This window comes from Argiope bruennichi, chromosome 10, assembly GCF_947563725.1.
Source record: "Argiope bruennichi chromosome 10, qqArgBrue1.1, whole genome shotgun sequence".
Classification (NCBI taxonomy): domain Eukaryota; kingdom Metazoa; phylum Arthropoda; class Arachnida; order Araneae; family Araneidae; genus Argiope; species Argiope bruennichi.
The window spans coordinates 84,309,817-84,331,533 of NC_079160.1; the positions used below are offsets into that span (position 1 = coordinate 84,309,817).

At 29.5% G+C, this 21,717-nt stretch overlaps 1 protein-coding gene across 5 annotated transcripts in view; it reads left to right on the forward strand.

The window, feature by feature from the left end:
• Positions 1-21,717, forward strand: part of LOC129987987 (transmembrane ascorbate-dependent reductase CYB561-like) — a 124,964-nt gene that overhangs the window by 90,541 nt on the left and 12,706 nt on the right. For 3 of the 5 annotated variants that reach the window (XM_056096048.1, XM_056096049.1, XM_056096050.1), the window contains exon 2: positions 17,094-17,345. In XM_056096048.1, the coding sequence (XP_055952023.1) occupies positions 17,094-17,345 (252 nt within the window). Of the gene's footprint in view, positions 1-808; positions 1,076-3,621; positions 3,713-17,093; positions 17,346-21,717 lie in introns of those variants that run through there. The other 2 variants (XM_056096047.1, XM_056096046.1) reach the window with 2 other exon arrangements.

A 21,717-nucleotide genomic window follows, 5' to 3' on the forward strand; every position in this document is an offset into this window, starting at 1 on the left:
TATCCCTTCTAAAATAATCAAATGTTAAGCACATTTCGATTATTGGTCATTACACTTAAAATATAATTTCAAATCCTTTTACACGATGTAACAATTTTTTTCCTAAATAATCGCTATATTTCTTAGTTAGATTATAACTGTTAGATTTTTTAGTTTTTATAAAAAGTTTAATTAATCTTAATCTCTTAAAATAATTAAGAGATATACTGACCATTTGCTGAACCATAATGTCAAAAATGTTTTAAATATAGTTACTTAGGATTAACTTCAACCCCCAACATGGTATAACATTTCGAGGAGGAGGGGTTAATATGAGGATTGTAGTAACGAGATTGGAATGCGGTCTTATTTTGATATTTGTCATGGGCGCCATTTTATATAAGTGTGTCTCTATGAAATATTAAGGACAATTTTAAAACATGGATCTACGAGCTGAAAACAAAAATTAACAAATGATTGCAAACCAAAAATAATTTTTGTGATACTTTCACAAAAATGAAAATGAATGACAACAAACCACAGCAATTTTTTTTATCCATAACAGCTTTATTTATAATACTACTTACATAAAACAGAAATAAAGCAGATAATAAATTTAAGATCCATCTCCCATTGACGTTTAATCCTCTCAATTTCGAATAAAATATCTCTAACTTTTAATTAGACAAATATTCTATAATCAGGTCGCTCTTTCCGACAAATACCGCAGACAGGCTTTTCATTTTGATCTCTACCGCCACAGCGAACGCGCATCTCCCTTATCGACCTATGACGTAGAAACTGGGAATGCTGGGTCAGAACTGCTCTACCCAACCAAGCACGAACACGGCATGAGTAAGAACGGGACTTACTTCCTATATGCATTGTTCTGATTCCTGTTCTTACTGTCAGTTTATTTAAAGTTCTATTACGTAATTTGTAAATACACCAGAATAATTTAGAATGTGTTAAATATCATAAAACGTTACTCAGAAGAGCAACCGTGAATTTCTGTTCCATCTGGTTCACGCACGTGGATGAGGTGACATACTGACTATGGAAGAGATGCAGGAAGAAGAAAGATTGATAGATAATGGTATGTTTACGTTGGTAGAGGAAAACGCTGGGACATTTTTTTGCTTCGTTTCCTTTTTTTCCCCTATCTTCTGTTTATCTTTTTCCCCATCTCTCTCTTTTTTTTTTATTGTTCCTCCTTTGCTAAAATAAACTTGAGCTTTAGCAAAAAAAAAAAAAAAAAAAAAAAAAAACAGCATTCACATAAAAAATATACATAATATGTTTAGGAATTATTTGTCATTTTTCAAAAAGTATTTTGAATGTAATATGAAAATACTTTTTAAAAAATTATAAAATTACCGAAAAGAATCGCAACGTTTTCTACAAAGCTTCACCATATGCCAACAACAGGTTTTCAAACTATCACCAAATTAATAGTCGATGCATGTTAGTTTCGTTTTCATTTGATAAAAAAAAATCTTTAATGGTTCTAAATATGCTCTATTTATAAATACTTTCGATTTTTTTTTTTTTTTTTTTTGTTATTCTATTATGAACCCACAATTTTTTTTTCTTTCAGAATTTGAGAAAAATTACATTTTTAATAAAAATAAAAGAACGAAAAAAAATGTGTTTTAAAAATTCAACTTTTACATTACTTTGAAAATTACAAGATATTTCAGATTTTAAAAATTGTGTATCAATGTAAGAAAAATATTGTCCATCTTAAGTAAAATACCGTTTCAATTCATTTGTAAACATTCTAATAACCAAAGCAGCTGTTTATAAATCGCAAAAAGCATAAATGTTCTGTTTTTATTATCGTTTTCTCCCTTTCAAAAATTCACATATTTTCATGATTCTTATATTACCTGCATTCTAAAAAGGCGGGAAATTTTTACCAAACAGTAGCATGGAATAACGTCCTTTTCTTGTTTCTCATTTAATTTAAACGATGGTGAAGAAAAATATGAAATTATTCCATCTTCCTATAAAGATTCTAAGAACTCTACTGGAAAATTATTTTATTTTATAAAACATTCGATGATATTAATTCATTTTATGTTTTATTTAATTACTCAATATCCTAGGCAACGACTAAAGATTTTTTTCAACTAAACGCATATCCGCATGCGCATAAATCGTATAAAATAAAAAAAAATATATAATTAATAGTAAAGATAAATAATAATGGAAGATTTTTCATACTTTTATGATAAATTTTCAGTTTAGAAATTTAATTATTGTTTCAAATACTATCAGTATTATATTTTTATTATCGTAAAAACTTTATTTCTTTAAAATGAATCTGCATTAGTAGTATTAAATTTGTTATAAATCAGAGTTCTTCGGTTATACGTCTTTTAAACTCAGCTTCGCTTTACTTCAAACTCTTAAAAGACGTAAAAACTGTTATTCTTATGCTTTACTGTTATTCTGTCTAGTAAGTTATATTCCTGAACAAATATTGCTTCGGAGCTGTAAAAACAAAATTTTATCAAGCAAATTTTTCATAGAGATTTTTATGAATTAAGAGAGGTTTTAGGGGTTTAATTAACAATGCAATTATAAAACATAGAAAAAATTGGATTTTTTAATTTTTTTAAATTTATTTCTGAGTTTTTGTGTGACAAATTTCAAAAATCAGGAAATGTTGCGAATTGTGCATTTTGAAATCTATAATGAAATTCTTTAATGTGTCCATATGTTTATTTCCATATGTTTAACTTTGAAAATAAATGCACTTTGCTTTTTTATCATGTATTTCTTATTATAGCTGTTTTTGCAAAAATTCGGGTAAAATTCGATGATAGAGGTTCACTGCAATTATGTCTTATGTTTAAATTTCTTTGCCGTCATTGGTGCTTTTAAGATTACCCTGACAGTTCCATTAAAATATACTAGTTATCGTCCGTCACTTCGAAAACGAATATTATTATTATTTCTCATTTTGAAAGTTTATCATTTTTCTTGATATTATCGCATGATAAGATTATCTTATGAATACTAATATTGTTTTCATTTTATGCAGAATAACTTCCGGGAACGTTCTTTTTATCTAATGTCTAATAACTGTTTTAAAATAATTAAATTATATGTAACACGTTATTTCTGATGTAATGAAGTGCATATTAAAACTTACATAATTTTCATTTTAATACTAAAAGAAAAAATTCTTTCGTCTTTTTCTTGAATCAAATTAATATTTTATACACTCATCTTCTTCAGTTTTCGCTGAACGATCTTTTATTACAGCTATAATTATTAAAAAAAAATTAAATGTTTCTGTAATCTGGCCCGTTTTGAAATGACCGATCTCGGAATAAAAATTAAAGCACCTGCTAAAAATAAAAACCTATGTTTTAAAAATAAAACCTAGTGCGATTTTTATCTTTTTTTCTGAAAGAAATGTAAAAGAAAAGTGATGGAATAGATCTGCATACTTGTAGAAAGTAGCGATCGTGGACAACTTCATTTCCAGGCTGATTATAATTCACCTGGTCGCGTGCTTCTTTGCATGAATGACCTTGTCCGCTCCCGAGAAAATTAAAAAAGAATATTTTCGTTATATAATAATTGAAGAGGTTAACTCTTGGTTTTTAGAAACACAACGTCAGAAATACTTTTGACGGTCAACATTACAGTTTCTGAGTTGAAATTTTGAAAATGACTGGTTCTCGATCGTTGCATGTTGCTCTAGATGATGCATGCCGGTGTAAGATACTTAAAGTTACTCTATTTCTGTAGTAAATAGTTTTTACATTTAAAAATTATTTTTATTTAATTAGCATTTATCAAATTATTTAATGTCATATGATTTAAATGTGAATTTTTGTTATAAATTACTCATATATTAAATTATCTTATAATCGGCGAATTATAAATTTTGCATATTCATTTGAAAATGAAATATTATTTCATCTTTGATTTAAATGAAACTGCAATTTATTGTTATATTTCAGTTTATCCTTATGTTTTTATATTTTGGTTTAGAATTTTTATTATATTCCAATTTGCATTAAATTTGTTTAATCTAATGCAGAATTTTAAATAATTCTTATATTAATTAGAATTATCATGTTATACTATATTAAATTGCTGATTTATTCTAAATTATTTCTTACTATAAATTAACCAAGTTTGGCAACAGCTTTTCAGCCGGAAATATCGTTTGCGTTTAATTTAAATGCTTTATTTGATGTTCATTCAACGTTGACTCCCTCTATAAAAGATTTTTTTAGGAAAAATTGGGTGCATATAAAATTTTCTTATTTTAACAATCCTATGTGCATAATAAAGAGAGCTCGTGTACATAAGCTCATAAATAAAGCTCATGTAATAATAAAGGGACAATTATTCATAGTCTCTTTATTATGTACATGAGCTTTCTTAATGAAATCCAGTGACATTAAAATGTTGTTAAAAATGTAACAATTTGGGCAGTCATTTTCTAATAACATATCGTTGTCTTTTATCGAATTGTTATTTACTTTCAGATTTCTCATGTAAACTGAGAAGCATTTTTTCCTCCCTTTAATGTGTAGCTTTCGAAAAATGGGAGAAAATCGCACGATTAAATAGTTGGTTAAATAATAAAAACAATTCTAATTTCAATGTTATGATGAAAACTGTTGTTGAATATTATTAAAAAAATGTTTAAAAAATTATTAAATTATTGAAAAAAATTGCTTGAAAAATTAAACTAGTATATATATTTTTTTAAATTTTAAAGCAATATCAAAGTTACCTTTGTGCAGTAATATATTTCGCGCAAAATCACGCTTATTTTTTTATTAATTAAAAGATTAAAAAAATTCCGACTGCTTATTTTCGCTTTCCAGTATATATTTGTACCAAATTTTGTATTCGAGGTAAAATAGTTTGATCGGTAGAGCGCCAACACACGCACATTCTATTTTATTATTATAAGGGATTGATTTATATAATTTTGATTTCCGCCAACGGATTTGTGGCTCACATGAATGGTGCACACTTACATCGAAATTAGGTATTGGAATTAAATTCAAAAAATGTTCGCTAATTAATAAAACTTTTAAACTTGATTCAGTAAATTGGTTTATCAAATAGAAAGTCCCAATATTGCAACCATTTCGTAATTTATATGTTAATTATTAAAATTATTCAAAATAAAATATCATTAAACAAAACTCTGAAATTTTTTTGAATACTTAATTAATGTTTATAACTTTTATTCTAATTATAATTTCAACTTCAGCGCCAGCAGGTCATATGTTCAAATCTTGTTCCATGGGAAATTCGTTCGGGCCTACATGTGTTAGAATTGGAAGTTGGACTTCTAATATGGAAGTTTGGAGAAAGGAGGTTGGTGCCAACTCAGCTGTCGCCTTTGTTATCTGATTACATATTCGAAAATAAGAAAAATAATTCCCATAAAATTCTAACAACACCAAAATAGGAATCTGCCTAAATTAAATTTTTTCTGATTAGTCATATATTTTAGGTTAAATGTAAATAATAAAATGTAAACTAAAACATGTGGATTTTTAAAACCAGGTTGTGATTTAAAGACAAAACACGCATGAAAAAATTTTGATGTCAGTAGAGAGGGCAATAATTATATAAAGAATAGAGCGTAACAACATACGTTTTTTTTTTTCAAAACTTTCTTTTGATTTAAAAAATTCAATTTTATAAATAATCAATTCCTAAATGAACAACAGATATGTTTATTTATATTTTTAAATACTTTTATTGAACTTGTTTCATGCTTAGAATGATGGAGTTCTGTAATCGATTTTTCACTTTTTTTCTGATGTAGCAACAAATATATTGTACATTATTTTATAATTACATTATTTTAGCATTTTTAACTTAGTTATCAATTAATTATTAAATTTTGATTTCTTACTAATGGCTCCATCTGTTATTGAATTTTAGAAAAAAATGACTTCAAAAATAAAAAATAAAAAATAATTCAAATATTTTTGTTGTTTAGGAACGCTTATAAAAGATTATCTTCGATTAAATTTCGTAGTAGACTTTTATTTCTTTAGTGAAATGAATTCGAATATATTACACACCCACTCAAATATAAGGGACAAACAAAAGGGGCAAATTTAAAGCCTTTTCTATTTTATCTTTCAAAATCGTGCTAGAACTCTAGATGATAAAAAAGAGGTAAGTCCCTTGATTAAAAACTGAGAGAATTCATCGGAAATTTCAAAACTTGTTAGTATTTAATAGATTGGAAAAAAATTAACATTTTTTATAAAGTTTAATGATATTTATTTTAAAAAAATGTCGTTTGATCACTTTAATAGCTGGCAGAAGTTTTCTAATTGCTTGACATTAAAAATCTCTGTGCTAAGTGCTCCATTAAAAGTGTGATTTTTTTTGTTTGTTTTCAACAGTTTTCTCTGTAATGTAGAGTATAATTCTTGAAGTTATATTCTACCGTGGTAATTAAATAATTATTTTGATATTGCGAGAAGAATATTGTACACGATACTTTGTACTTCGATCATCTAAACCCTTTGTCCTTTTTTTTTTTTCAAACGACTTAATAATTGGAATATGGCGTGACTGACTTCACTTATTTTTGGGATAATATCCCCATCCCCCCTTTTACCACAACTGTCAAGTAAGTTGTTGTAGAAAATTAGATCTAACCACTCAATGCAATTTCAGAGAAGGCTTGAATGATCTAGTTCTTAACAATTACTATTAGCTTTTATCTGATGTTGACAAGAAAACCGGTATTTTCAGTATAACTCCTTATTAAAATTCTGCATGTCAGTTTTAGAAACTTCTACATTATTTGTTTTTTCTTATCTTGGAAATATTTCTTTCAACATCAACTTATTAAGTTAAACGAAAAAAAAAAAAAAAAAAAAAAAGAAGAAGAAGAAGAAAATATATGTTGCAATATGAACAAGAATTCATCTAACGAGCATTTAGCTCTAGAAAGTTCGAGATTTGAATGACAGTCTGTTTTTTCTTTATTTTACTGTCCTCCATTTTTATCCCTACATTATTCATTTATTTACCGTTTACAAATTATACTTGTCCTTCAGATGGAAAAGCGCGCCCTCTTGAGACAGAAAAATAAAGCGCATTTTCCCCTTCATATCTATAATTGAATCAAAAATATTTTATCTTAATTACATGAAAGGAATTATGAGGATTAAAAATTGCATAGGGAAATGTAGAGAGTCTGAGAGGTCTTTTCCATAATGCATTTTCGTTATTAAATATAGTTTTTTATTTTTTTAAAGAACTTCCAAGACTTGCCAAAGGAAAAAAAGAAGATCACTTCTTCAAAGGGAATGAATGTATATAAATTGAAGTTTAATTCACTTTGACTGCAGTGATATTTAATGAAACAGAATGCATATATTAGATAATAATTGATGAAATTTTTTAAGAATATATCTTAAGCAGTAGCAGTAGAAAAGATGCAAATATTGTCTATTAAGAGAAAATTTTTCTCTCTCTCTCTCTCTGTGTGTGTGTGTGTGTGTGTGTGTTAATATTATTGTATAGCAATTTACTGTAAATTCTTTCTAATCACAGCTTGTAAGTAAACAATTCCTCTTAAATCCCTTATATCCTTCTTAATTTCAGAAGGGCGGTAGCTATAGTCATGAGAGGGATGTCTAATTATTGTAAAATGGTTATGTGCTGTGCGATGGGACTATTTGTAGTGCCACCGGGGGATATTCAAAAATTACTGTTCCTGGCTCGAAAACTAAAAAATGTGCATTCTAAGCATTTGGTATTGGCCGGTTTCATATCTATTCCTTTACATTCAGTTTGTGCATATAGTATTTATGTACACCTGGCAGCTATTTAAATAATATTGTGCACAAATTAGTTACTACCCAGTCATGAGTCATAATAAATAAATTAAAAATGCCTATACATTTTCACAAATTATTAAAAGAAAAATAACAAATTATTAACATAATGAAATGTGAATTTAAATTGACTAGTTTATTAACAGAGGGACTTCTTTTCATTTCCTTGCCACGGGCTACAACATGCCTAAATCCGCTTCTGTTTACCATCTTTGTATGATTGGCATCTCAAAATTTAATTTATTGAAAGATATTAGCATTTTTTTTTATCACAGTTAAGTTAAAGGTCAAACGAGGATCCCGAATGTATCCTTCCTAATTATCAGCTAATTTGAATTGAAAAATGTACTAGGGGAAATCCACTTAATTAATAATCCTCTTCTGCTACAAAAGGAATTCTGCCTTCAGCGACCAGGCAAATGTTTTAAAAAAATTTCATTTCATTTTATTCGTTAAAAGAATTCCTTCAAAGGTAGAAGAAATTCTACTTTTCAGCAACAAAGGACGCGAAAGTGGTTTAAGAAATAAAACTGAATGAAAAGGAGGAAATTAAATCTACGTATAGCAAGTCATTGATTTCTCATTAGCGTAATCTTCTCTCTCACGCTCCTAGTCATGTCTTGACTTAATTGGAGCCACTTCAAATCAATCTCATTTAATAGAGTTGTATGAAATGGATTGGGTTGATTTGTTTGGATCTTTTCACTTTATGGCTGACTCATATTTTTATCGGAGGATGGAAATAAAAATCGATTGAAAAAAGGCATTTTTTTAGATAGGAAATTCTTGCCTGATATTTGAAATATTTTATTTTTTTAATATAATGAATTGGCAATATTAGAAAGCGGTTTTGAAGATTCGGTAAACAGCATTTCTTTATTATATTTATTTAAATATCTGATATTATAAAGATGTGGATTTTTTTGTTGTTGTCACTTTTAAAGAATCACTGAATGATAGGGGAGAGGGCGCAATGATAGGGGGGAGGGATTAACCGCAAAATTGGAAAAAAATTTGCGTGAAGCAATATTTTATAAATAGCTCTCTAGCGAATATAGATATTTTGCGACCCTAAGCAGTACACATTATGAGGCAACTGTTTTAACAACTATTCAATATAGTTTCTAATTTCGATTAATTTTTAATTTAAACAATATATTAATGTTGTAGCGGTTACATAATTCTACTGCCTTCTCTTTTAGTACAACAGATGGCGTTACCTTATTAATGTGGGTGTGATGGGTTTTAATGCATCAGTCCACTTGGATTAGCTTAATCTTTTTATTCTTGATTAACAAATGATGATTCTGATGAATTTTACACATGAGAATTCAATGATGAAGGAATTTATATTACATGAAGATGGACAGTTGATGTTGTTTAAAGGATCTTTCCCACCTGCGCGTGGTTCACTGGCATCTGCAGAGGAATCCTTCAACGCAAGAATTCCAGTTTCGGCCCTTTCTCAGAGTATCACGGCTTCTCGGTTTCCGGTCGCACCCTTCTCGGCGGACGTCCGTTCTCTCCCCTCGTCTAGTGAACTCTGAACTCTGCCCTCCGACTGCTGGCTATCACCGGATGAACTCAGAGTGCCCTCTCGTGGAGTTAATTTACCACAGCGCTCGGCCATCGACATGTGAGGTCCTCCGAACTCTGAAACACACAAATGAAGGAGAAAAAAAAAAGAGAGGACATTAAAGACAAAGGATAGAAATAAAAAAAACAAAAAAGGGTGATGATGAAAAAAGAAATGTATTGATCTCAAGTTGCAACTGCATCAGTCCAGGGCTTCATGTGATCAGCTGAAGTGGAAGTTGCCTCAGGCCCTTCATGAGATCCTACTTTTGCTACGTCGTAACGATCATGTGGCTTTATCTTGACCACTTTGTAAGGTCCAAGAAACTTAGGTCTTAGCTTCAGACCTTCTCCTAGCTGGGTTCTTTTAATTGCTACCAAGTCGTTTATTTTATAGAGTGGGGCAATTCTACGATGTTTGTTATATTGCCGTCGGTTCTCTTCTTTGATTTTGAAGATATTTGCTTTGGCCTCCTCACGAATTGTTTCTTTTTCTTGAATCATGGAGTGCAAGAATTCTTGATCTAGGATTTCTTTGATTCTTAGGTCCGTTTTGTTTCGCATCTTCACACCTGTCCCGCGAATGACCTCTAGTTCCATCGTTTCTGGTACAACGATGAGTTCACGTCCATCCACCTGTACGTACAAGACATTTTCTTTTATATGGTAATCATCTTTGAGTTCTTTCTCGACCAGAGTTTTCAGCAATTGCATATGTTCGTCAGCTTCTTGTGCAGTTGCGATCTTAGATGTAATTTTGCTATGGGAACGGGTGACCATGCACACTGCATTCCTGCTCAATGCATCTACCTGTTTATTTTCGGTGCTTACCAATTCATTATTCTGAATAAGACTCAGACATTTTGGCGGGAAAATTCCCTCCATTACTAATTGATCACTTATAACTGCCTCAATCTCAACGGGTTTACATTCCTCATTAAAAGCAAATGAAAAGGTTGCAGTTTGAGCAGAAATTTCATTTCCGAAACAAGTTTTAATTTGTATATTTCCCGTTGTTTTTTTGATAGGAAAAAATGATTTGTTCACAATTATAAGTTCACTTCCTGAATCTTTTAGAAATTTTACTTTTTTTTCATCCACAAAAATATCAATATATTCTAGCATATTTTTTGGCTTAGTTCCAATTCCCGATATAACAAATTTGTTTTCTGTCTCACTTTCATTTGTAGATTTTTCAAATCGTTTTGGACAGTTACGAGCGAAATGAAAGCTTTCTCCCTTTCCCCCGCATACATAACAAATCCTTTCCGGTTTAACATTTTGATATTTGTTTCGACGAAACGATTCACTTTCCATTGCCTGTTTTTGAAACCTTGATGCTTTCGTTTCACTACTATGTACATTAGAATTACTGACTTCAGATAACGATTTACCCCGAGATGAGAAAAATAAATCACATTCGCGACCTAACTGAGTTGGCGGAAACCATGTTTTTCCTTCGCGAATACCTACGTATTCTTTAGTTCGGAAATCCAAAGTTTCGTACAACTTATCTGCAACAATTAAGTCGCATAATTTTTTAAAATCTCTTTTTATTTCTCTTACCTGACAATAGTAATCAAATGTTGCAGTTAATCGCGATGCGAATTGTACGTGCGATTCGCTTGGTAAACGTTGAGCATTTTTAAAATTACTAAGACATTCTCGAGGTGTCGGCTGAAATTCAGCTAAAAATAACTCTTTTAATTTTTCATAATCCGACAAATCCTGCTCAGTTGCATACGTTAAAACATTATTAGCTTTAACCCCTAGCAAATTAATTAATATCTCAGCTTGGAAGTCTTTAGGAACTTCTTTAGTAATAAATGCCTTTTCTAAGGAAGTAAAAAACAAATGAAATGCCTCGGGTTTCTCAGGAACAGAAATTGTTAGTGTTTTAACACTTTTTATTAAACTTTCAAAACTAAAGGACACGTTTGTTTGCTCACCAGGCAATGTTTGTTTTTTCAGTTTTTCTAGCTCAATCTCCTTCTCGAGTCGGGCCAATTTTATTCTTTCAATCTCTAACTTGGATTGTTCAGTAACTGCCTTAGCCGTACGATCCTCAACGATCGATTTGATGACGCCACGGACAAATTCTTGATCCGTTTTAAAAACATCAGAATTCTCAATTAATTTCTTAAGTTCCAAAATTTTAGCATTTTCTGACACAGTTTCACCGAGTTCTTCGGCAAGTATTTTTAAATCACACTTCTTTAAATTATTTAAGATACTCATTTTCAGAAATATGACAGAATAAATATAAAACAGGAGTAGCACAGTACCTTTTAAAATTTGTTGTTCACCGGCTCCGAGCCCCCATGGTTGTGGGTGTGATGGGTTTTAATGCATCAGTCCACTTGGATTAGCTTAATCTTTTTATTCTTGATTAACAAATGATGATTCTGATGAATTTTACACATGAGAATTCAATGATGAAGGAATTTATATTACATGAAGATGGACAGTTGATGTTGTTTAAAGGATCTTTCCCACCTGCGCGTGGTTCACTGGCATCTGCAGAGGAATCCTTCAACGCAAGAATTCCAGTTTCGGCCCTTTCTCAGAGTATCACGGCTTCTCGGTTTCCGGTCGCACCCTTCTCGGCGGACGTCCGTTCTCTCCCCTCGTCTAGTGAACTCTGAACTCTGCCCTCCGACTGCTGGCTATCACCGGATGAACTCAGAGTGCCCTCTCGTGGAGTTAATTTACCACATTAATATCAAGGTATATTTCCTATGATCCTTCATGGGAGTCATTATTAGATTGTATTCTAAGTGAGTGTCGTGTATTTTCGTGTTCGTGTTTGTTTTATGAAAATGTGGAACTTAGAAAATAATTAAATAACTGTTCGTGAAACTTAGAAAATAATTAAATAACTGTTCGTGAAACTTAGAAAATAATTAAATAACTGTTCGTGAAACTTAGAAAGTAATTTAATAACTGTTCGTGAAACTTAGAAAATAATGAAATAACTGTTCGTGAAACTCATCAATTATTTTCATTTACCTCATAATAAAGTTATAAAGAGTCTGTCTCATGCCTCGACAATATTTTATGTTAGTTTAAATGTTTATATATTTCTTATACGTTTCTTCTCTACGACTCTTATATGTTTTTTTTATTTATTTTTAAATACCTATAACCTGAAAAAAAATGGCAAAACTAATAAAATTCTTGAAAAAATAATTGTACTTATGGCTTGGCAATATTCATAATTAATGATTTCCTTACTTAAAAATTAAAGTATTTAATTATTATGATAGATTTTAAGGAAATAATAAACTTCATACCAATATAATATTAAAAGTCATTATTTTGCAGGATTTGGCAAAGTATAACATGATTCATGCGGAATATTACATAACCAATGAAATGAATAATTAATACTTCAATATATTGTAATTTAATAATTAATTGTGTTTCATTTTTTGAATAAAGATTTTAATAATTCAATATAAATATAAATGTCTATCGTATTCTAGAATTTTATAATTAATAGATATTGTATTTTATGCAAATTTATTATATTTAGTAACTGTGCTGATAACATTTTTAATCGACATGTCTATAAGCCCACCCCTTTCTCCCTCCTGTTTATCTGTCTAGTCAGCAATCCGTCATTGAGAAGGATAATGAAATAATTGTACGTTGCAAATATTTTTTACATTGAGGAAACATTATTAAAACATTGAGGAAAAACTATTAATTCTTACTATTTCGAAAATAGCACGCAGTTTTCATGACAAATTCAGATCAAACCTATGTAGAATTCAACTTAGGTGTATTTATAATACGATAAAAACAACTTCAAAATATATATGCATTCAGAAATTTAGACATTTTTTCAAAATATCATCAATAAAATTCTGACTTTGCATAGTTTCAAAATTGCTTATTATATTCTGTTTCATTTCGGATTACTTTTTAGGGTGCAATAAGCAAGCTGCTTTGAGTAAGCTATTGCATAACAAACGTCACACTCATAGTTACCGTTTGCAATAATGAAGAAACTGCATGTCATGAAATCGTGACTGGATTTCGATTGCAGAATTGTATGCAATTTAACTAGTAGTTTTGCGGAAAATAATTTCTTTTTAGAAATTATTTTCCGCAAAAAGAATTTCAATTCCCAAAACTTTCTTGCATACTCTCTAATGAAAATATCATCTCAGAGAACGCCGTAAAATAGTTACGAACTCTTAACCTTTGGCAGGAATTTGTATTTTTACTGAATCTATTGTGTCAGACTTAGCGAGTTTTTTTAGCCATTAATAGTTTCTGAAAACTTTGTTGCTACAAAATCCTACACCATATTTAATATATTTAAATTTTTGAGTTATCGAGATTAAATGTTTCTAAAAGTGCGGACAGACGATCAACCCTTTGTTGGATTTTTTTTTTTAAATTTGGTAAGTGTCTATACTAAAGATATTAAATCTATGTACCAAATTTTAACCATCTAGCTGTCTTCGATTTGTAATTATCCTTTTAAGTTATATTCGAACAACGTGACAGACAGACTTCCTCTGAACGAAGTTTGCTCAAAATTTGATAGAAATCTACAGTTTTAGTGTAAATACCGTATACCAAGTTTCATCCGTTTAGTTCAAAGGGGTTTTTGAGTTATCTTTGTCATAGACAGACAGACATTTTTCAAAAATGAGTTTTTCGAATAGAGAGAGGGCTAAAACGTGAATATTCATCAAAATCTTTTCATTCCAATTTTTTGACGATTACAATACTTTCTCAACACTTCATATACAAGAATGTAAAAATGGTTCGATATGTAAAAGGCAAAACAAAGGAATTTGCTTTAAATTTAATTTTTTTAATGAATGATCTGTTACATATGGAAGAAATGCCCACTTTTTTCAAACGCATCAAACTAATAAAAGCTCTGAAATTGCAAGATGGATTTAATGATTTCCTGAAAAATAGCCATCATCAATTCATGCACCAGTTCGTCCCGCCGAAGATGAGATCGACTTCGAGATGTGGCCTATACGATAACGACATCAACGCTACACTCTCCAAGGAATCAAGAATCCACTTACTTATCTGGTGACTTATCCACGTATTTGTGGTCCTCCCCACCAGCTTTATCCTGAGGGACGATAACTGTGGATAAAGTAAATTGCTACTAAGAAAACCTGCAACTAACTTTTGAAAAGAAGCTTAGTATTTTATTTTTCTCCGTCTGACGCTCTGATCAACAACGAAAAAATATTACCATTTATAAATTCCAACGTTATTAATAAGAAGAAACATTGATAAAATGGCAGGCTGATTTAATGATTGAATATTTAGTATCTGTATCTTTTGCTGTAGTTTTTATTATTTTGTCAGCATTTAAATGAAAAATATTTCTTAAATAATCATACACTAGCTACAATAACTGGACACGCTGATGAAGTCGAGAACCAACTACCATTTTACAGATTCCAAGCTCAATATCGGTCAAGAACCTCTGTACATGCGTTTGTAATGTCTGAGCAACAAATTAAATAGAATGCACCTATCAGTTGGTAAAAAGTTTTCAAAAGTACATAGTAATACAAAGTAATATTTTCCGAAAATAAAATTTCATAACGCAGATTTGAAATTAGTTGACAGATGTTCTCTTAATTTTTTTTTTTTTTTTTTTTTTTTTTTAGTAAACAGGTGAAATAAATTTTAAAAGAATAAAAATATGTACTTTTTATTTAACTGAAAAACACTTATGAACAGTTGTTGATGTACGAAAAATTAGATTCAGCTATTTCATGCAACTATAAAAAATATGCTATCGTAATTTATGAATATTTATTTAATATCTAGATTATTATATATATATATATAGTATTGGTATATTACTGGAAGTAGTTATAGAATATTTACCGTTATGCTCGCAAAATATTAATTTTATGGGAAAAGTATTTTATAAAAGTTTTAATGTTTTTGTGACCTTAAAATACCATTTTTCAAAATATAACATCAATATTACCATTGAAAGAGGTTTTAGTTTAAAAGTCATTGAAAATTCCGCGTTACTCACTATAAAGGAGACAATAATGCATTTTTAAAAGTGTTATTGTAAAAATGTCTTCGCATAGAATATAAATTTTGTTTGGAATAGCAGTTTAATGTATCATAAAAGCATTAAGATATTGCATTGTTATTAAGAGCATTCTCTCTTAGAAATGGATTTCGATCTTGTTTAAAAAGGACCTTCGAATTTTTCTTCTATACTATACATTTATAAGAAATGACATTTAAGGCATATTTTTTATTAATTAATTATATTTATATATTTCTATTTGAATTTGACAAACCTCTTTCGGTGACTAGTGGTTCTCCTACAATATCAATAATATTTATTGCAGTCAATTTTAATGAACTACATTTGATCACAATGAAGGAAAGTAATATTTTACATTATATTTGAACAATCTTTATATATATATATAAAACGTTAACATACGTGGCACAGAAATCGCTCTTATTACTTATTGTCGAATGGCAACAGTCACATGTAAACAAATCACTGGACGAATGTTTCAGACTGTTTCATTGAACATTTTTACAGCTGCATTAAGTTTAATGATTTCGTTAATTAATGAAGCTGCGAATTATTATTTAGAAATGGAGAATATTTGTTGTGTCACCAAAAACTGCATTCAATTGGTGGAGGAGGGCATTAAAAGAAATAGATGTCAAACAGAAAGTTTAAGCGAAAGCAAAAATAGGCTTAACTGTCGCCAGATGGTAATGGTTTTGGAAATTGATGACAATATCTTCCGAAACTATTATCTCATTAAAATGGCTTTTGTATATTCTTAAAATTTCTAGAAATTATCTTTCCAATGACATGGAATTCCTCCCTGTATAATTTTTAAACATATTTTTTTACATTTAATTTCATATATATTCTGTAACATTGTATACATTGCTATGAAGAAATTCAAACTTTTCTATCAAAACATTCAATTGGGTATTTGCGAGTGTTGAAATTAAGATTTTAAGGGGGGGGGGATGCTTTCTTCTAACATTATCTCTGAAGTAGTAGTTTCTTTTCCACTTTTATTTCATAGTATATACACATTTCATTTTGCGTTCATAATAATTGTAGCATATTAATTCAATTCAATTTATGTTTTTCAGTCGAATCCAATAACAAGGTAAAATTCTAAATAATGCATTCCATATTAATCGTTTAAAAACCTAAGAGGTCTTAATCTGAGCGAACATGTTGGTCGTTAAAGATGGCAAATAAAGTCTTTTAATTATTAAAAACTGCTGATGAGTGTTATATTTCAACTATTCTTCATTTCTAAAAATTCTTACCATAATTTAAATTAAATTAAGTTCTAATAATTAAATTTCAGAATCAATTTTTAATAAACTGTAATAATTTTAATAAAAAAATGAAACATGGAGAAATTATGTATCATTTTTGTGTTAATTATTTTGCAATTAATTCGACTTTTATACTGAAATTCATAAGTAGATCTTCTTTGTCTTTGTCATCAGATTTTTCACCAAGTTTGTACGAGTTATCCCTGATTTACCACGCATAAAACCTGCAAAGCAAATAAATATACAATTGTATAATATGTGTGTTTGTGATTTTTAATGATTCCGATTAAATTTTCAACATTCATTGCACATGTTTGAGAAGATCTTCTTTGTCTTTTTCTCCAGGTATTCGCGGCAGACGTTCTTGGGAGAAGGGCAACGCCATGGATTCTCCATCTGTGGATGAAAACCAGGAGCTTGGCTTCTTCAAAGTGTGGTTTCTCATCTCTCAACTTCTGGGTGTGATTAGCATCGCCCTGGTGTCTGCCTGGTGCGGGCAGTATCTGGGAGGATTCGCGTGGCAGTCAGAGCCTAAAATACAATTTAATCACCATCCATTCTTTATGGTACTCGGGCTTGTCTTCTGCTATGGAAATGGTAAGATATATTTCCTGTTGAATGTCATTTAGTTGAGTAGCGGATGCTTAATTTAAGGAGGACCGATTCATTTCTAGGACTTGAGCGTCCTGATAAGAGATATAATTTGAATTTCAGTTTGACTGTTAAAGTTAGATTGAAAGCATTAAATGGATCAATTTGTTCAAAGTTACTCTTCTATAACCCTTACACATTTACAGTAAAATTACTGAAATACATGTAATTAAATGAGAAAAATTGCTTTTTTCATTTTGACTGAGATGGTACAAATAAAACGGAGCAAAATATTAAATGGATAAATCAAGACAGACTCTAAGATTAATTTTCCTTTCAACATCAACTTGTTAAAAAATCTATCAAATTTTTAGACTCTTTTAATGAATCCTTCTATTCTTACAGAAAGTTTTAACATTTTGATAAAAGAAGATATATTGATTCCATTTCAAATCTCCGCCATTTGGCATTATAAGCAAGAAATTATGCAAGGAATAAACAAGCGAAACTTTGGAACATAAATTACATGATTTATTAGAGAAAACATCCAATCTCAAATTACTGTCCTTCCATCTGTAGGAAAATCTCTTAACCTTAATAAAATGAAATCAGCGGGAATGGTTCCTCCAAAACTCTCCAATAAAAATCTTATTCCAATGTCTACGCATAAAAGTTGTAGTTCTTGGGTGAAGCCGCGAATATCTTGTATGATATTGGCGAGTTACGAAATATACATATTTGCGTGAATTTTTCTGAATCTATCGTGCGAATATATGTTTTGGACGCCTTTTTTGGCAGGCTGATATCAAAATTTGACAAGAAACTACAATTTTAATCGCAAAATTACATACTGAATTTCATTGATTTAAGTCATTACGTTTATAAGTTATTACGTTCACATACATAAGAAAGTACTGACCGACAGATGATCAACCTTTTGACTGATTTGATTCAAGTCTTAATAAGGATCTTTGTTTCATATGATAAACATGTATACAAAATTTTATCTATCTATCTCTTTATGTTTTGTAATTATGGAATTCACTTGTACAGCCAGTCAAACAGACATCTTCCGAATGGATTTCGTTCAAAATTTGATAGAAGCTTACAATTTTGCTCTTGAGTCCATATATCAAATTTCATTTGTTTGGCTTAAAGTATTTTTGCTAGCACGGACAGAGAGCCATGATACCAAAAATGGAATTTTTCGGACTCGTTGAGGTATGAAACTTTTAACTTGGTCAAAATCTCAATGTTTTTGAAGGTTACAATACTTTTCCTATACTTCGTGTGCGAGAAAGTATAGAAAAGGATTTCATGATGTTTTTAAGAAAGCAGTTATTAATTCAAAATTAGTTTTAATTTTTTTGTACTTAATTTACATATATAAAAATTCGAGATTTTCCCATGGTTATTCCATTGACATCAATTTTCACTTTTAAAATTAATTAAATATCTCTTGCTTAAGATATTTTTTTGTTAATAATTTTTAGTTTTAGAAATGAAAAAGTTATTTCTTTGTTTTTGAAAAACTTGGCATTGTATATGATTTGAATCCTCATGGTCTTTTGAAAACATGCATTTTACGAAATCATCATCATATAGTAATTTTTATAGTCTGTGGTTTTTGTCAATAATCGTCTTTTGTGAAATTCAAATTCACTCTAAGGCTTTTACAGGTTAAGAAGAGTACTTAATGACCGTTGTTTTAAACCTTCCCTCAGTGAGATTTTTTCCTTTTAACTTTCGATTCCCTTTTTGTGTCGATTCCCCACTGAAAGTTAATCATGTTCTTAATGACTTCCTAAGTGCGACTTAATTGAGAAAATTAAGGCACATCGAAGAAATGTAATGAACTGGGTGGGAGGAGTTTCTAAGTTGCTTGACCCCCTCTATTTCGGTTAAGTTGTAATCGATTTCGAAACTCACGGGATTTCGGTACTGAGCAACACTTTCTGGTATTTGTTAGTTAATAATTTAAAAAAATGGCATATTGCTTATTTTACCCCTCTTTCCTTTCTAGATTTGCGTTGTACTCGAAGACTAAAATAAAAGACTTTGAATTTTATATATGTTATCTTATTAGTTATTTCTATTATTGAAAAAAAAAACTGAATTGTATGTCCTTTTCTTCTTTCTGCCCCATTTGATCTTCAAATAATTTAAATATCGTTATTTAGTGGAAGACTTTTACAATCAGAATTACATTTAAACTACATGAAAATTAGGAGATTCCACATTTTTAAATTTATTTAAGTTTTGAAACCGTTGTTTCGTAAAAAATAATAAAAGTATTGAGTCAAGAATTGAATGATTAAGAAAGTTTGTTCTGTCAGGTAAAAGATTAAAAATAAAAATGAAGTAAAAAGAGTTGGGAGAAAAATAAATAAGTTTTAAATTCCTTTTCCAATTAAAAAATAACATAAGAATATTTTTATTTTATTCCTTCCGATATACTTCTTTCTCCTTTAATGGAACATTTTGAATAAAATATCTAATATATATTTTATTCAAAATGTTCCATTAAAGGAGAAAGAAGTATATCGGAAGGAATAAAATAAAAAATATTCTTAATTCGTTTATATTAGATTAATTGTAATTTTGCAATTGTTTTGCCTATTCGCTAAACAAATACACCTGATTTGAATAAATTGAAATTTAAAAAATATTAAATTATTCTGATATTTCTTTGAGGCTTATTTTAGTATTATTCAATTCATTTAAATTGAAATATTTTGCTTTTATTAATCAGTAATAATGAATTCGTTTTGCAGAATTTTCTTTTGTCCCTTCCTTCTTTTTCCTCCTAGAAACGTTCTCTATATTTAAAAAAAATTAATTCCTTAGTTTTATATGTAGCATTATTACATTCCAAATTCTTTAAATGTGTATTAAAGAAATACTATTCCGAATCTATCGTCACAACTTTAATATTTAGGAACAGCCGCGAACTCTAATATTAATAAAATAACCATAAATTCCATTATTAAAGTTGAAAATCGCTTTAAAAACATCAATAGTTGTTTTTTAAAGAAAATCTCTGAAATGCCCTCTAAAGAATTGCATATGGAATTTTATTGATTTAAATATAGAGATGTCTTATACTTTGATTACTAGCATCGCAACAGTTTCATTTGAATATTTACGTGTGGCTGCCATTCTTATTCTTATGAAAAATGAGGCTTATACATAATTTAGATAAACACTGATAGTAACGATTCATAACTGACTGTTCATTATGAATCTGCTTTCAAAATCATGGAATGAAAATTTCAATGTGCAGAATTCTTATAATATTAAGAATTTGAGATTCATTATTAGGTACTTTTTAAATTAAAGTGAATATAAGTAACTGTTTCTACTGACAGACTTAAAGGCATTTAAAGATGCATGATATGTAGTTTTGAGTTCATTTCGTTTCATTTTCCAATTCTTTTTGTGTTATTTAGTTTTTATTTCATCTTACAGATCGAATATTTTACGTTCCTGTTTATACTGCCATTTTTCTTGTTGCCTAGATTATTTCGTTGATAAAAATGTGTTATGAAAATTTGTTTCGGTTAATTAAACTGCAAATTTAACCCTCTCCGATCAAAATTGTTATTTCCTAATAAAAAAAATTAAATATTGAATAATAAACATTTAGAAATATTTCATGTTTAAAATTACTCATTTTATAGAGATTAAAATAACAATTAATTTCATCTAGATTATTAATTAAAATTATTTTTTATTATTCATTTGTATCCACATCATATTGCCATTTAAGGACATGTAAGTTGCACTAGTGTGAGTGGTGATATATTGTTTAAACTGGGTGCTCTATAGAGTTTTGGATTCAAGATACCTACTCAGAATGAGTTTTTAAAACGTTAAAAAACAGTATCAGTATATTTGTATTGGCATCTATTTATTGTACATATTATTCCGTTGATACCATTTGCCATCACCGAGCCGGAAAAATTTAGGAATGCAGTAACTTATGATGAGCAAGTTTATCTAGATATCTAGATAATAAACTATTTTGCAAAATGTTCATGAATTACATACTATTCCTTACTACAAAATGAAATGTCATTCTGTACTTGGCACTATGCAAAATGTAAGTATAAAAATATATAACTACGGGAATGATTTTATTTCACGAAACTTTCTTGCATACTCTCTAATAATGGTACTACTTTCCTCCTACTGCATAAAATCAGGGACCTTCCATCTGTATGTCTGTGGCGTGTGCGGCCTCAAGTACGCCGATTGTTATTTTCAGAGTCCCAAACATGAGAGTTGTATGCTTCGTCGTGCAGCCTAGTAGAAAAAATATTTCTTATATTAGCCGCATGCCATTGGCGAACAATAGCTAAGAGAAAGTGTAATAACG